The sequence below is a fragment of the Symphalangus syndactylus genome, chromosome 7 (assembly GCF_028878055.3).
Source record: "Symphalangus syndactylus isolate Jambi chromosome 7, NHGRI_mSymSyn1-v2.1_pri, whole genome shotgun sequence".
NCBI lineage: Eukaryota > Metazoa > Chordata > Mammalia > Primates > Hylobatidae > Symphalangus > Symphalangus syndactylus.
The window spans coordinates 137,614,121-137,631,914 of record NC_072429.2 but is presented as its reverse complement, the minus strand read 5'-3'; the positions used below and the strand labels follow the sequence as shown (position 1 = coordinate 137,631,914).

The following is a 17,794-nucleotide window of genomic DNA, read 5'->3' as shown; positions in this document are numbered from 1 at the left end:
AAAGTGCTGGGATTACAGGTGCGAGCCATTGAACCCAGCCTGAGATTTTAATTATCAAGAAGAGAGACACATGTTCCCACCCCAATTAAAAAAAAAAGAAGAAGAAAAAAAAACCCAGAGGCTGAGGAGGAGAATCTACACCCTTTTAAGTTTCATTTTGCATTTCTCTGACCTAGCACCTTAGGAAATGTCTCTGAGGTTAATTGGTGACACTGAGCCAGTGCTCAGGAAATCAGACGCACTCATTTGAATGATTCAGGGCTTTGGACCTGAGTCAAATGCCAGCTCTCTTGCCCTAGTTGCATTGATATAAGCTAAGGTGGCAAAAGTGATTCTCAACAGGGGGTTTTTACCCAGGGAGATATTTTTTGTTGTCACCACTAAGGGGAGTAACTGCTTCTGGCATCAGTGGGTAGAGACCAGAGAGCCTGCTAAAAACCTCACAGCACATAAGACATTTCCCTTATAAGAATGAGCCTCCCTGAAGGTCAATAGTGCCACGGTTGAGAAACCCTGATCTAAATAAAGCGCATCCTCTTTGCACCTGGATTTCTTCATCTGTAAAATGAGGGTGATGCCACATTGATCATAGGTTGTGAGGATTAGCCGAGGAATTGGGGAGGTATGTGCAGAGGACTCAACAGATAACAGGTGACAAGGGTACCACGTGGTTGTGTCCTGCCCTCCCTGCATGAGCAGATCACGCTTATATCCATGGACAGGAAGAGATGACATGGGGGCATGGATTGTCCACAGAGGTCCCTCCTAGCACACACGTGGCCAAACTTCTTAACATGAATTCTTTCAAGTTCAAGTTGACACTACTTGGTGCCTTTTAAAGAATCACTTCAGTTTTTATGTTTTTGCATAATTTAACAAGAGGGGATGTCATTTGCCTTTTGGCAGGAAGGTTCAATTTTAAGATACACGTCTCCCAGAAAAAAAGAACTTAGTGCAGAGAAAAATGATCAATACATCTATGAAAACTCTCTTGGGTTTTTGGAGTGTTGATCATAGGCTTAATAATAACCCTATGGGCCGGGCATGGTGGCTCACGCCTGTAATCCCACTACTTTGGGAGGCCAAGGCGGGCAGGTCACTTGAGGTCAGGAGTTCATGACGGGCCTGGCTAACGTGGTGAAACCCCATCTCTACTAAAAATACAAAAATTAGTTGGGTGTGGTAGCACATGTCTGTAATCCCAGCTACTTGGGAAGCTGAGGCACGAGAATCGCATGAACCTGGGAAGCGGAGGTTGCCATGAGCTGAGATCACATCACTGCACTCCAGTCTGGGTGACAGAGTGAGACTCCATCTCAAATAATAATAATAATAATAATAAATAATAATAACAACAACAACAACCACCCTTATGAAATACAAGTGCAAACGTTCATTTTTTGAAAAAAAGATAATACCATTTCAGACTGCCTAGATTAAGCAAAGGAAAAACATCTGGATTCATTTGGTATTCCTTAATTATACCATGTCTGAAGGATGGCACATTATAAGTAGGACATTGGTATCCTGGAAGGGGATGTCCAAGATGTCAGGCATCTTAGGAGGACTAACAGGTGCATGTTCAGAAACCAGAAATCAGTGGGCTATTGCCACATTCAGCCTCTAGAGGGAGCCAAATGCCTTTCCTTGGCTGAGCAGAAGCCCAGGCTGAGGGCCGGGCCCGGGACTTGGAAAGGAACCTCCAGGGCTCTGCAAAGTGGTAAAAGTCGGCGGCCGGGCGCGGTGGCTCACGCTTGTAATCCCAGCACTTTGGGAGGCCGAGGCTGGCGGATCACGAGGTCAGGAGATCGAGACCACGGTGAAACCCCATCTCTACTAAAAATACAAAAAAATTAGCGGGGCGTGGTGGCAGGCGCCTGTAGTCCCAGCTACTCGGAGAGGCTGAGCCAGGAGAATGGCGTGAACCCAGGAGGCGGAGCTTGCAGTGAGCCGAGATCGCGCCACTGCACTCCAGCCTGGGCGACAGAGCGAGACTCCGTCTCAAAAAAAAAAAAAAAGAAAAAAAGAAAAAAAAAAAGTGGTAAAAATCCCGGACATCACAGCGTACTTTTTCCCTCTCACACCATGTCCAGGAGCTGGCCTGGGGCTGGGGGAAGCTGATCCTGCTCCAGGCTTGGAGAGAGGCCCTCTCCATCCTTGCTTTGCACATCCTCGGCTCATCTTACCTTACCTCTGCTCCATCTGAGAATGTCTGGAAACACTGATTGCAGCTTCCACCCAGGGCAGCCCCGTCTGGGAAAAGGAGTCTGTCTGGTTCGCGGGGCTCAACCCAGTGTTCCACGGCCAGGGCCGCCCCAAGGGCTGTTCAGAGCCCTGTCGTCAGAGAAGATGAGCACTGGCCAGGAGCAAGCTCAAAGCCCAGGTCCTCAAGCCGCCCCCGGTGCCCATGCTGACACTCTCACGCTCGCTCTCTCTTGCTCTCTCCATTGTAGCTTTAGGGTCTGCTCTTACAGTTGAAAACCTAACCGTAAGAGGGATTGGATTGTATCTACAGGGTTCCGGGGAACAGACTTAGTGTCCAATGTTGGGAAGATTTCAGAGAAGGCTGAGTGTAAAGAAATGTTACATAACAGAGCTGCCTGACAAAGGAATGCCCAGTGTAGTGCAGTGGTAAGGTCTCTGCTCCCAGAGGAGTTCAAGCAGAAACGAGGGCCGATCCGTAAGACAAGCACCGGAAATAGATTTGCCCGCACTGGGTGGGAGGTCGTCACTAACGTCCTTTCCTTTTCCATGTTTTGCATTGAGTTGATTGACTAAGGCGGCAGTAACAGAGTATCATGAACTGGGTGGCCTAAGCAGCCAAAATATACTTTCTCCCAGTTTTGGAGGCTAGAAGTCCTCAGTCAAGGTGTCGGCAGGACTGGCTCCTTCTGAGGGCTGTGAAGGAAACATCTGTTTCAGGCCTCTCTCCTTGGCTCATTGGTGGGGTCTTGTCCCTGCGTTTTTGTGTCGTTTTGCCTCTATGCATGTGTGTCCAAATGCCTCCTTCTTTAAAGGACACTGCTCATATTGGATTAGGACCATTGGAGGGTCACACTGCAGTATGACCTCATCCTAATTTTAATCACCTTTGTACATTGAAGTAGTAGGGGTTAGGACTTCAAGACACGAATTTTGGGGGACACGATGTAACCTATAACACACATTACACAGTCCATCTTTCTGTGTCCCAGAAAGCATGGGCCTTCTAAAATCATAAGGGCAGCCACAGGAAACCTACAAACCTACTCAGGCTGCTCCCCCATAGGAAAGCTTCGTGCTGAGTGTAATTGACCCTGGGAAATGTCTACTTTTCTCTCTAGGGTGCAGCGGGGGAAGAAGGCAGCCCAGGGCCCGTTGGTCCCAGGGGAGATTCTGGTACTCCTGGACTCCCTGGGCCACCCGGAAAAGGGAAGGATGGAGAGCCGGTAAGTGGAAGGTCGGGGGTCCCTGTACCTGTAGAAACCAGGTGAAAATTAGAGAAGGAAAAGGGAAAAAATCTAACTGCCAAACTTTGCAGAAATGGAACCGTGGCCAATGAAACGGGCCTGGTTGGGAAAGGGATGGTGTGCGCGTCCAACAGTCTACTCTAATGTGGTTCAGGCTAGGGCAGCACAACCTCATGGACTGCTGGCCACATGCCAGCCTGGACCAGTGCTGGCGATACAGAGATGGATGAGACAGTCTGCACCCTGGAGATGCTCCCATCTCATGGAGAGACAGGCAAACACATGCCCACAGCTCAGGACAAGTGTGGTATGCGTAGAGAAGGACTTCTGGTCTACTCTGGTGCTTTCAGCCAACACTTCCAAACGTAGAATCATGGTTTTCATTGTGGCTGTGAGTGCCAAAGCCCTTCAGCCTGAAGTGAAGCTTTCAAAGCCTGCTTTGAAACGAGGCCTTGCCCCTTACTTGCGCAAGTCTATACAATAAGGCTCTTCAATGGGAAAGCAAACTGAGAGAGGCTAAGAGATTTCCTGAAGGCCACACAGAGGCAGTAGGAGGCAGAGTTGGAATTCACATCCAGGGCCTTGTGGCTCAAAACTAGATTCTGTTTCTTTTGTGCAAGTCAGGTCATAGTGAGTCTCACTCATCTCTGGGTCCCCAGCAGACGATGCAGTCAGCCTGGCACGTGGTGGATGGGTCAGTGTTCACTCTCAGCTCCATGATTGTACTTGTATTATTTATTTCCCCAGGGACTCCGTGGATCACCTGGACTCCCTGGACCCCTGGGAACCAAGGTGAGTGCTTGTCCAAGAAAACTGGGTGCTACGAGTTGACATTAGAAAGAGAACGTGGAAAAATTGATTATAAGCATCTCCGGTTAGTTCAATCCACTTCCATATTTCCCAGCTCATCGCGTTCCGTTTGAGTAAAGGTTCTTGAAATCTTACTCTGTTGCCCAAGCTGGAGTGCAGTGGTGCGATCTCAGCTCACTGCAACCTCGACCTCCTGGGTTCAAGTGATTCTCCTGCCTCAGCCTCCCGAGTAGCTAGGACTACAGGGATGCACCACCATGCCCGACTAATTTTGTTTTGTATATTTTTAGTAGAGATGGGGTTTCACTATGTTGGCCAGGCTGGTCTTGAACTCCTGATCTTGTGATATCCGCCTCGGCCTCCCAAAGTGCTGGGATTACAGGTGTGAGAGAGGATAGAACCGGTGCACCCAGCCATTCCTATGACTCTTAACTGTTATATTGAAGTAGTTGCCATATAATCAGTACTTAATAAATACTTACCATTAAATGAAGTGGTGGGAGACACTGACTTTCAATCAGCAGAGCGATAGGTCTAAGCAGTCTTGAATTATGAGTCTCATTGTGGTACCAGATGATTCTAAAATTTCAGAGGCTTAACACAGTAAAAGTTCATATCTCATGGACACTAGGTCTATGGGAATCTTGCTGCAGGGAGTTCTGATCCTCATATCCATTCGGTGGTCACGTGCGAATCCCATGGCTCTTCCATTCTCTAGTTTCAGAATCTTCTACCAAATTCTTGGGGTGCAACAATAAGTAAAGGAAAAGAGAGTGGAGAACCCTGTGGGAAGATTTTATGGGCCAGGCCTGGAGATTGCTAATTCATTTCCACCAACAGCTATCGACAGTCACACAGGGGAGACTGGGGCATGTCGCCTGCTGAGGCACACAGGAGGAAAAGAGAAATGCTTGCTAACTACCAGCCAGTCTCTTCCTCAATTCAGTTGCACCCACAGTTCAGAAATTATGACTTTTTTCATGGGGAAGTGTTCTTATGAGAAATTTCCTGAGCGGATAGGGAAGTTTCCTAAAATACCTTCTACACTGAATCATTCATTCATTTACGCATTAATTACCAATCAATTACCAATGCATTCATTACTTTATACACTGCATGTCTACTGAGTTTCTTACCACATGTGTCAGGTTTTAAGGTGAGCCGTGGGATGACGACAGTGCATGTCATGCGTTTCAGGACCTCCAGTGGCTCACGGTTCAGCCAGGAAAACAGATATGTAAACAGACAAAAAGCAGACAAGTGCTAGGAGAGAGGGTGGCTCAGGGCACATGTGGGCTCAGAGAGTGCTCGTTAACCCAGCATGGTTTCATTATCATGGCTTCTTGAAGGAGGGGATGTTTGTCCTGATTTTAAAGTGCATGTAGGGCCGGGTGCGGTGGCTCACACCTGTAATCCCAGCATTTTGGGAGGCCGAGGCGGGTGGATCACTAGGTCAGGAGTTCAGGACCAGCTTGGCCAACATGGTGAAACCCTGTCTCTACTAAAGATACAACAAATTAGCTAGGCGTGGTAGTACGTGCCTGTAATCCCAGCTACTTGGGAGGCTGAGGCAGGAGAATCGCTTGAACTCAGGAGGCAGAGGTTGCAGTGAGCCAAGATCGTGCCATTGCATTCCAGCATGGGTGACAGGGTGAGACTCCATCTCAAAAATAAATAAATAAAAATAAATAAAATAAAGTGTGTTAGCAGTTAGCAGGGGAAGAAGTTGAAGGAGGAGTCATTGGCAGGGGAATTAACAGGGAAAAAGACACTGAGGCATGAGGCAGAATGTGTTCAGAGAAGAGCGTGCGCTCTAAGTATGCCCATATCCAGTGAAAATTATTTGACTAATTCAGATGCATCAGCTTTTAAAAATGTGGGTGAAACAATGACTGACTTGAGAATTTTACATTTTAGGCCTTCATTTGACATGCATATTCAAAATAATAATTAAAGTGTTATTGTAAAATTATATTACTTCTTTTGCACTTGCATATGTCTATGAAAACAATTTTTTAAAGTTCCTATATGCCTTCAGTGTCTTCCATCATCATCCCTTGAGCCACTTTCTAAGTCAGCTGGCACTTCTCCAGAGCTGATTACCATGCATTCCACCTGAGTTCTTTAAAGATTCAACACTTCTGGAATGCATGCATGCTGCTATTACCGAAAGTTTCATTCTAAGCCCCAGAAACCATTCTCCAAACAGTAGGAGATGTTTTTTCCCCTTTTTATTTCTTTCTTTCTATATTGCACCTTTGGGATCTCAACAACGTAAACACAGTGTATTACTTCTAAAATTATATGTGAGAGGCTTGCTTGCAATAACATGCAAGATAGGAAAATGTGAGGCTCCAGGAATAATTACTGTTATCTATATTAAATTTCATTCCTTCATGGTTTCTCCTTATTCAAGCAGGTGAGGTGACCTCTGTAAGCATCCCAAGCTTACACTAATTTGGTCAATGTAGACCAATGTGCTTTTTCCTAAGAGTGATGTTCACAATCAAAATATTTTTCAAAAGGGAAAATGTTTTTGTGTGATATGAGTAAATACATAACCACTCCTCATTTTCTGACGAATAAAATTGGGACTAACTTTGCCTGACTGTGGGAGCATATAAAATAGTTCCATATGCCTGGAAAAGTGGGTATATATGGAGAGGGGCAGATGAAGGAATTAGACCTAGATTCTGGAGGATTTTGTGCATTAACCACCAATCTGAAGATACGTGGCAGGCTCCCCCATGATGTGGTGCACACAGCCCAGTCCGATCTGCAGTGCTCAGGTGCTCCACTTGTTTCCCCTTAGAGGAGGAGGACCTCAGGGACCCTCAGGGCCGAGAGGGCATTAGGATCTAGAGGGCATTGATAGCCTCTTGGAAGGCAGGAAGGTGAGGGCACCAGAAATGGTGGAGCAGCAAAGTGGCTTCAAATGCTCCTTCTTTATGACCATTGATCTAACAGTAGGAGACCTTTTTCCCCTTTATCCTGTTTATTCTGTAGCTGTATCTTTGGGATCTTAGTGATCCATTGATGGGAAGGCTCAGAGTGTATTACTACCTAACTCACAGGCAGAGTCTGGGGGAAAAACAAATGATATCATACAAGTATACATACATACAGTTGCCTAGCATAGTGCTGGTCACAGTTACCTGCTCAATAAGTATTCATGATCCTTATTATTAGATCACCCTGTGGGGTCTGCTTTAGACCTTATTATTAATTATTATGATTATGCTTAGATCCTTATTATTAGATCACTCTGTGGGGTGGCAGCAAGAAGGCAGGGGTTTATCTCTGCAGGCATGCAGTTGTTGGAGGAAGCCGAGGGGAAGTGGGGGAGGCAGCATTAAAGAGCAGAGGCAGGCCGAGACTCCCCGGGGGGAAGAGTGCAGATACCCCTGACATGGGTCCAGTTGACCAATCAGTTTTAACTCCGTGAGTCTCAAGGCAAGTCATACTGCCCCTTTGGCCAAATGTTTCCTCCTATTTAAAATGTGAGATGTCTAAACACATGACCCATTCCAGTGTTGGTATTGTGTAAATGTCTAAGTCAGAATGTGGCTTAGAAAGCTTTCCGTGGTCAATTGGCATTGGGAAGACAAATTGGAATTTGAGGCCATCTTTCATTGAAGAATGGGTTGCTCAGCTGGAGGAAGAAGGTAAGAAGCAAGGGAAGCTAGGGAGAGGTGGAGAGAGAGATCCCAGAGAGGGTGACATCCACAAGGCTTGCCCTGGTACTGTCCCAGGTGCTGATTGAAATTAAGGAAATTTCCTTAGGAAATCAAGGAAGGGAGTTATTTGAAGGTTTTCCTTGGCTGCCCCTTGGCCCCTCCCAATTCCTTATAACTGCAGGAAGACTCTTGAAGATGCCAGTATTTCTCTTGAGTGGCACTTGTTTCTAGCAGGATAAATAAGCTTTGGCTTCATACAGAACTGGGTTAGAATCCCAGCTCAGCTACCTGCAAGACAGATGACTTGAAGGCAAGTGGCTCAAGTGGCTTTGTCTCTCTGAGCCTCAGTTCCTTTTTTGTATGAAGGAGTAAAGAGTGTTTAACCCCTACAGGGCTCCACAGGAGATCCATGATCTTATGACACACAGCTATTGCTCAATAAATGTCATTCTCCATCTATAACCCCCACACTTCCTTCCTCCCACATCTCTTCCTTGGACACTGTGCTACAGATTCTAGCTCATGTGCTCTGTTCTTTCTTAACCGTTAGCCTTCTGGCTTTTCCTGTCAGAACATTAAGATATTTTTGCTCTTCTTGGGGCCATTTTCTAAAAGTTTCAGTTTATGAAATTGTAAGGTCATTTCTTTGGGGAATTTGTTAGCATCACAGTGGACCATAAACATACAAATGGAGCCAGACCTAGTGTAGCAGAAAGCAGTCAGTGACTCCACGCTTCCAGACTGGGCTGGGAGAGGCTTTTCTATCATGCTCCTTCCTCTGAAAAAGTTTATTTTGGTCAAAGGCAGAACTCAATGCCTGACACAGAGTGATTGATGGATGATTCTTTTGTTCCTGCATCCAGGAAATGGTTATTAGCTGCCACCTGTGCCAGACCCTAATCTGGACACTGTGGATACAGAGGTGCATAGATCCAGTACCTAACAGAGGGGCTGAATTATTTTAGGTGCTTGGTAAACATTTGTTGGATGAAGAAATGAATGAAGATTTTCTACTTTCAGGCTGCTTGCGGAAAAGTCAGAGGGTCAGAAAACTGTGCACTGGGAGGGCAATGTGTTAAGGTCAATGAAGATCTATGCAAACGTTTGCAAAAAGACAGAAGGACAAGACAGGCAGAGGCAGCTTTATAACAACAAAATAATGGGACTGAGTCTTAGTTGATAGGTCGGCTTTGGAAGCTTAGAACATGGATGGAAGAAGATCCCAGACAAGGGGAAATAGCATGTATATGAAACAGAAGAGCAAACAAAGACCATGGAAGCATACAGACTAGATTGTTGACATGACTTAGCTTGCAATGGTCAGCGTTTGCTGATGTACATGGACCATGGCCTTGGGACAGGAAAGGGACAGTTTCTGTTTCAAACTAAAACAGAAAATAAGAATAACAGGAAAATCTGCATTAAGATTTTTAAAGCAAAACCAAAGTGCAAAGGAATATAGATTTATCTGACATTTATGTGTGTTTAGTTCACTTTCTATCTTCTACCTCTGCATATAAGGTAATAATAGAGGGAGGACTGTTTGAGTTCAGAAGTTCGAGACTAGCCTAGATAACATAATGAGACCCTATCCCTACAAAAAATGTCAAAAATTAGGCAGGTATGGTGGTTCATATCTGTAGTCCCAGCTATGGAAGGAGGCTGAGGCAGGAGGATTGCTTGAACTTGAGAGGTCGAAGCTGCAGTGAGCCGTGATTACACCACTGTACTCCAGCCTGGGTGACAGAGCAAGACCTTGTCTCAAAAATAAAGAAATAATAAATAAGTGATAATATTGCAACCATAATATACGATGTATTTCTCAACCTTATATAGTTGTTTTTAAATGTCTTCATAAGATACATGGGGATTTGATGGAACTTTTTTTAATTGATGAGGACCCAAAGATGCAGAGAGGTTATGGGACTTACCCAAGGTCACAGGATGAGGTTGATTTGGTCCTGAGACTGGACCGAGAATCACCTGACTACCAGCTTGAAATCTTCCTACGTGCCCCTCTCCATTGCTACAATGAGCTGGTGACAGATAAATCACATGTCATGATGGTCATTCTTAGTTCATGACACTTGTTTCCATATTCGTCTTATTTTTTTTTTACTCCCTCTATTCCCCAACCTCCCCATAGAAAGTAGTTAGATTTTCCAGGGATCCAAAGTATCTTGAACTTCCAAGAACCATTCATATCATATTATTCTAAAGAAACAGATTAGACTAATTGAGAATTTACAGAAAATTTGAGGAGGGAACTACTGGCAGAGATGAGGGCAGGGCAAGGGATGTTACTGACTCCTAGGGACCCAGAAACAGCAGGTAGTGTGACTCAGAGGCCCAGAGGGACCAGGGGAAGAAATGATATCAAGGAGACCTAGTGAGAGATTTAGATCTTGGTTTGTGTCTTTTGTGAGAACTTTGCAAGGTCTGTTCCTTCATATCCCCATGAACATCCCTTCTCTTCTGAACTTAGCACTGAGTATTGACAATGGGCAGGACTTATGACTGAGTAATCTTCTGGGCTTGGAATCTAGAATATGGTTTGCAGTGAATGAATAAGCATTAGTCGAATGAATATATAGCTTATGTACTCATCCAGGCAATGGTTGTACTATAGGAAAGGCAAGTCATCTTAGAGCCATTAATGAGATATTTTGTGATGCACAATAATCTAAACCTTAATAAAGCAACATATTACCTAGCAATATCGAGTTCTACCTTAATTAGCTGCAACATTATCTCATTGGCTTTTCATAACAAGCTTCTGAGGCTGTTTCCATTTGTCATACGAGTTAACTCATTCCAGAGATATTAAGTGGCTTGAGCAAGATCACCTGCCATCTTGGCCTCAAGCTTGACTGTGGTTCAGCTGGCTGAATAAGCTCAGGATCACGGCCTCCTACACAAAACTATTGGGGCCATGTGGGTTTTGGGCCAAATTTAATTTCGATTTTGGAAAGGTAGTAATATGCAAAATATACACATAATGACATTTATGGTAGTATCTGGGGCAACACCCCTAATCAAGCTCATTAATCCTTAGGCGACAAAAATATGTAAATGTTCACACAAAATGGAATAACCAAAGACTGCACATAGCACAAGTCAGGTTTTGCTGCCAACTGAGTTGAGATCAACACTTGTTTTTAAGGGCTGAGGATTTTGAAATTACGAATAAGGCGTGGCTCGTCCTCGACCTTGTTCTCCAGGAAATGGCAAACAAAATTTCTTCCCTTTTTCAATTTCTCCCTCCTTTTTCCTTTTCCATCAAAGTCCAGCATGGCAGTACAACGAGAACAGAAGCAAACACAACTCCTAGCTCAGGTTCAGTGCTGTGCTGGGCTCTGTGCCAAGCACTCTCTCTGCATAATCTCATTGAATGAGCACAACATCTGCAGACCTGGCAGCTCCTGTCCTGTTCCCCTTGTAGCTGAGGCAACTAGAGCATAGGAACTCATCACTTTCCTAAGTTAACAGTTAATAGGTGTTGAAACCAGAACTTAAATCCAGGCCTCTGACATCCAAGGTCTTATCTCGGTCCCCTTTAGGCTCCTCACTCCCACATCCAGAAGAATGATGTGCAAAATGTAGGTACTTGGTAAATTATTGGTGAATTGATAAATTAATTTATGGGTTATTTGGGATCTAAACTGAAATGTGGGTGCAGGTGCAAATCTGGGGTATAGTTAGGATGAGGGTCTGATGTGGTTTAAAGAAAGCATGGTAGATTTGGACAATGGTCACATGGGGAGGGCCATATTGTTATAATCACATTTAGAGCCATGGTCAAGGTTGGTCCGGGAATGGTCGTACTTGAAAGGTGTGTATAATCTGAGTTGGGGGCTGTAGCCCCTGAATATTGGGCTGAGTGGGATGATGGGCTGCCTGGGTAGACTACAGCATGACCCACAGAGGCCAGGTGGCAGAAGAAGCCTGCAGTCAGGATTCTAGAAGAAGCATGATTCATTTTGTACCCTAGCCCTCTCCTTCCTGGCACTGACATCTTGATCTTATTTCTCTCTCTTTCTAGGGGGATCGAGGAGCTCCTGGGATCCCTGGTTCTCCTGGCAGCCGTGGTGACCCAGGCATTGGGGTTGCTGGCCCTCCTGTAAGTCTTTATTTATCCAGCTCTTACTTGCTTTCAGGACATACAGCCATTTCCTGTTGGACCTGCTGCAGAAACACTCTTTTCTTTCTTTTTTTTTTTTTTTTTGAGATGGAGTCTCACACTGTCACCCAGGCTGGAGTGCAGTGGTGTAATCTCAGCTCACTGCAACCTCCGCCTCCCAGGTTCAAGTGATTCTCCTGCCTCAGCCTCCCGAGTAGCTGAGATTACAGGTGCCTACCGCCACGCCTGGCTAATTTTTTGTATTTTTAGTAGAGACGGGGTTTCACTATGTTGGCCAGGCTGGTCTTGAACTCCTGACCTTGTGATCCACCCGCCTCAACCTCCTAAAGTGCTGGGATTACTGATGTGAGCCACTGCTAGTTTTAATGAATAATTCACATCAGTCTACTAGGTGTTAGTTTACAAACTCACTAGGGGTGATAGCTTTAAGAATTGCTAAAACTTTGAGTTACAGGGATCTTAAGAATCAATGAAGTGTGTCCCCGTTCAGGTTGGGGATTGCTATCAATATCTTCGGCCTCCACCTGAATGCCTCTAGAAATAGAAGGCACACTTCTTTCAAAGCCAGTACATCTGGCTCTGCAGTTTAAAAATATATTTCCATAGATAATGGGAATTCAGTAGAATTTTTTTTTTCATTGAGAATAACATTATGGTATCCTGTAGTTTCCACCCATTGCTTTTAATTCTCCCTTTTGTACCACAAAGAACACATATTTTCTTTCCTTCTTTACTGAATGATAGTTTTTGGGACATAAGACCAGTTGACAACCTTGAAGCCTTTTCTTCTGTTTAGTCCATTCTTTGATAAAGACATCATACCCTCTTAATGCACCTTAAAAGTGCATTTACTTTGTCCTTGAAAGCCCTGTCTTGCCATTGTTTAAAAGAAGCTCAAATACTCAGTCCTTTTCAAATGCCATTGCTAAGCCATGGAATACCTAAACTACCCATGTATTATTGTTGTTGTTACTATTATCTTAACCAAAAAGCACAATCTAACTTTATCTTTATTAAGTGCAACTTGAATATAAACTGGAGTAATACATGGTCTAGTTTCTGTCTGGTATTACATTCAATAAATGAAGGCCACGACCAAGAGTGATTACGAGTGATACCATTCTTCATGCATGACTCTCAAAGAATAAGAAGGAAAATCCAATTTATTACCCAAAATATTACTTGTGAAATAAAATCCCCCTTTCCTTTTCTTCTGTGGTTCTCTTACATCCAGCGTAGTTCTTGGGCCTCTCACTCTCTCCCTGAAATTCTCCTGCATCCTCCCATTTTGAAGCAGGCCTCCTGGCCTCCACACCAGAAATCACCCCCTCACTGTTATTTCTACCCACTCACAATAAGGGGTCGTTTCATGGTGACAAGAAGACCAGGTGGCTCTGCGTCTTCTTAGATCTTCCTGAAAACCATGGAAGGAGGCGTGTGGAATGCCGTTGCGAATGTCTAGTTTGGTAAAACTGTTTTCCTTAAAACACATTCTCAGCCAAAACTGCCCACTTCATTACATTCATTTTACCTTTGTTCTTTGGCTATTTTTGCTTGGTCTCTTTGTAACTGGATGGAACACTGCAACAAAAAGTGCAGCGAGAGAACACAATAGTTTATGCCTTCTTCTTTCTGAAATTCTCCTTTAATAGGGCCCCTTCTGCTGGAGTTAGGATGCTGCTTCATGTAGCAATTGCTCTTTAGCTTAGAGAAAGGGTTGTAAGTGAAACTGCAGACCCATAACCTGAATGAGGCACCCCCATCACTTACCAGGGTTCTACGTGACCCTGTTTACTCCCTGCAGATTCACCTTATCAGCCCTTACAGAAAGCTGGCTGTGGAGGCGGACACAATTCACCCCACTTGCCACCGAAGAGCCAGCAAAAATCACCCATGAAATATGTTCCTGCCTAAGTGAGTCCACCTGAAAAGTAATTGGCTGGCTCTAGTCAAGAGGCTGTAAATCAACTGTTTAGTGTCTTGGCTACCACTTGGACTTATTAAAAGCTTCCGTGGTGAATAAGACCTTATTGAATTTTCATAAATCCTATCTCTGGCCACAGCCCAGGCCACTAACGGCCTGGAAATCTGTATGGAGTGTGCAAAGATATGCTGAGCTAAGCAAAGGTGTGTGGACGAGGTGAAGAAGGGGTCAGCATGGGGGTGGGTACCTGTCAGGTTCATTGGGGATGCAGTTGCCTCTTTATAGGAACACTGCCATTAGCTGAGAAGTCCTGTGTCATGTCTTGTGCTGGGCCTCAAAGCATCCACATCTACCTCCCCATTTGATCCTGGGCAAGTTGGTTTTATCCTTTCGTTAAGGCTGGGATCCCATGTAGCCCCTAAGAAGGGGATTCAAGAGCCAGGAGTTTGGGAGCTGATCTTAGAAATCACTACTTAGGAAGTGATAAAGTGAGACAGACAAAGCAAGCAAGCCAAGGGGAGGGTATATTACTGAGCAGACGGCCACCGTGGGTACCTGGGACTCACCTATACGACAGCCCCTGAGTGACTACATGGCGTTGTTGCAGAGTTGTTCTGCAAAGGGAGCGAAAGAGCTGGGGTGTTTCTGTACCACCTCCTGCCTGTATTTGGTTGGAGGCTGCTCCCTGGGGAGTCGACTCCCAGAAACTCTCAGCCTTCCCTGTGCTTGGGCCAAGCATTCACCTGTGGCTAAAGAAAGCCCCTGGGCAGGTGCGTGCCCAGGGAACACGGCAGGAGGGAACTGACCTGTCCACTACATCACTGTTTTCCAGGTGGACAATGTGAGGTTCAGAAGGTGATGTGATTTGGCCAATGCTACACAGCCAGCCCAAGGCCGGGCCAGGGTACAGACCCACTTCCCACAGCCTCTGAAACCAGTCCTTTTCCCCCTGCAACACTTCGCTTTGTGGCTTTGGCAGGATGGGCAGGATTTATTCATTTCCATTAATCTTCTGTGAGATCCCTCAAAGAAGGCACATTAAGGATAGATCCGGCTGGGGCCGGGCATGGTGGCTTATGCCTGTAATCCCAGCACTTTGGGAGGCCGCGGCAGGTGGGTCACCTGAAGTCAGGAGTTTGAAACCAGCCTGGCCAACATGGTGAAACCCTGTCTCTATTAAAAATACCAAAGTTAGCCAGGCATGGTGGCGCATGCCTGTAATCTCAGCTACTCAAGAGGCTGAGGCAGGAGAATTGCTTGAACGCGGGAGGTGGAGATTGCAGTGAGTTGAGATCTGCCACTGTACTCCAGCTTGGGCAGCAGAGCCAGACTCTGTCTGGAAAAAAAAAAAATCCACTGTAAGTAAGTTGCTCTTCGCTTCCTTCCTCCTGTGGTGTCATGCTCCCATGCCTTTGGCATCCAGGGCAGCAATGACTCCCTGGAAGGGAGCCAGGAGCTCTGTCTGCCAATCTCTGCACTGTCACCAGGCAGGGGGATGAATGAGGCCATTGTTTGGGGTTTTGGCTTGCCACTTCAAGATGTTAACAAACAAACAAAAATCCCTTTAATCTTTAGGTTGCCTCTGATGTTCCCTCAGCAATGTTTAAGATGCTTACAAAATGAGCCTACTTAGGCCCTGGGACAGATTAAAGTCCAAATTACTTTGACTGAAGAAGCTGGGGTTTGTGAAGACAAGGTCCCACATGTAACCCAGGACTTGCTTTTCCTACTCTGGCCCTCAGTTTCCTGATGGATCAGGTGCCAGCAATTTCTGCAGCAGCATCAAGGAAATTGGGAGGATTACAACATGATAATACTGGTGATAATACCTGCTTCCCTGCCTTTGCCCCAGTGATGTCATAGCAATCCTGTTTGCCTGATGTCTTTCTCAGACTTTGCAGCCTGAAATGACCTCCCTTTTTGAGCCTCTCACCATCCCTCCCTGGAATTAGTTGTACTGATGCCTTACATCAGTTGGTCCAGGCATTCAGGATGCACATACAAAAGGGACAGAATTCCCAGGCTCCCTGCCCTCCAGTGGGCCTTCTTGCCTAAGAGTGGCAGGAAGCATGGCCCCATTATGTGCAAACAAATATCTCAAGTGCCCTAATAGAAGATTTTTTTTTTCATTCCCCCACCTTCCAAGGAATAATATATTAATAATAAAGATAACAGCCACTGAAATATTAGAGTAATAGCAACCACAGCCAACATAAACTGCCTACTTGCAGGGACAAGAGTGAGCAAAGGCCTCCATGTCTACCTCTCATTTATCTCACAGATAGTCTCTCGTTTGTTTCTCCCAGAAACTCTAGCAGGTGGATTCCACTTTTCATTTTACAAATGAGGAAACAGAGATGTGAAGCCACTTCCCTGAAGTCACCGTTAGGACATGGTAGAGCTAGGACAGGAACCCCAGCATTCTGACTCCAAGCAAATGCCCTTAACCACTCTTCCAGCAGGGGTACCATAGAGTTGGCCCCTGTACAATGTGACAGTTGGGGTGCTGACCCTGCTCAGTTGAAAATTTGAGTATAACTTTTGACTATCCCAGTATTTAACTAATAGCCTGCTATGGACTGGAAGCCTTACTGATAATACAAACAGTCAAATAACACATGTTTTGTATGTTATATGTATTATATACTATATTCTTACAACAAAGCAAGCTAGAGAAAAAAGTTATGAAAAGAATCATAAGGAAGAGAAAATACATTTATAGTACTGTACAGTATTTATTGATACCGTAAGTTTGTGTCGTCTGCTTGTAAGAATAGTCCATTGGAAATGGCTGCAGCCACAGCTGCAGACCTCAGTGTAAAGTACACATCAAGCCATTCAGCTTTTTCTTGTAATATTATGACTTTTCTCTGCTCCCTGGGATAACTTCCAGCATCACTTGTAGTGCTTCATATGAGTTTTCTGGTGTTATTCAGTGTTTACAGTATTGCAATAAACACTACAAAAAAAAAAAAAAAAACCGCAAGAACTGTGAGAGAACGCTTTTTACTTCGGTAACGCAATTTACTGGAGAGACAGACTGTTCGGGCAGAGATGATTAGAATCACATAGCATTTAAGCAGATACAACACTTGAGCTCACCACAATTGCAATAGGAGCTGGCTATGAAATTATTATAGTACTACGGTCTGGCTACAGTTAATTTTATGCAGTTATGACTTAATGCTGCATGTATGTTTCTTTACATTTATCTCAACAGCCACGGTGCCATGTATGGTCTGTGTTTGTGTGCACACATTTTAACAAATTGTAACTTTTTATTATAGATTTGTGTATATTTTATGATACTAAATGATGCAACAGACTAGTATCTCTCTATATTTTATGCATTCATGACATACCTTACTTTTTCTTAATTTTTCAATATTTCTAGGCCACTGGGTCATTTCACAGTTTTTTTAAGTTGTTGAAACTCTCCAAAATATTTTCCACTATATTTATTGAAAACAATCTGCATTTAAGTGGACGTACACAGTTCAAGCCCATGTTACCTAGGGGTCAACTGTAGTAATGAAAGTTCATGTTCACTTAAGTCTTCACACTCACCAGTGGCTTTTGTTTGTTTGTTTGGTTTTTGTTTTTCTTCTTTTGTTTGTTTTGAGGCAGGATCTCCCTCTGTCTCCCAAGCTGGAGTGCAGTGGCGTGATCATGGCTCACTGCAGCCTTAACCTCCTGGGCTCAAATGATCCTGCCACCTCAGCCTCCTGAGTAGTTGGGACTACAGGCGTGAGTCACCATGCCTGGCTAATTTTTGTATTTTTTGTAGAGATGA

At 44.7% G+C, this 17,794-nt stretch overlaps 1 protein-coding gene across 4 annotated transcripts in view; it reads left to right on the top strand.

Annotated features, from left to right (window-relative positions):
- The window catches only part of COL22A1 (collagen type XXII alpha 1 chain), a 327,237-nt gene that overhangs the window by 227,045 nt on the left and 82,398 nt on the right, over positions 1-17,794 (top strand). For 3 of the 4 annotated variants that reach the window (XM_063643570.1, XM_063643569.1, XM_055287347.2), the window contains 3 exons: positions 3,324-3,428; positions 4,197-4,241; positions 11,979-12,056. In XM_063643570.1, coding sequence (XP_063499640.1) covers positions 3,324-3,428; positions 4,197-4,241; positions 11,979-12,056 — 228 coding nt within the window. Of the gene's footprint in view, positions 1-3,323; positions 3,429-4,196; positions 4,242-8,956; positions 9,017-11,978; positions 12,057-17,794 lie in introns of all 4 variants that reach the window. The other variant, XM_055287346.2, reaches the window with a different exon arrangement.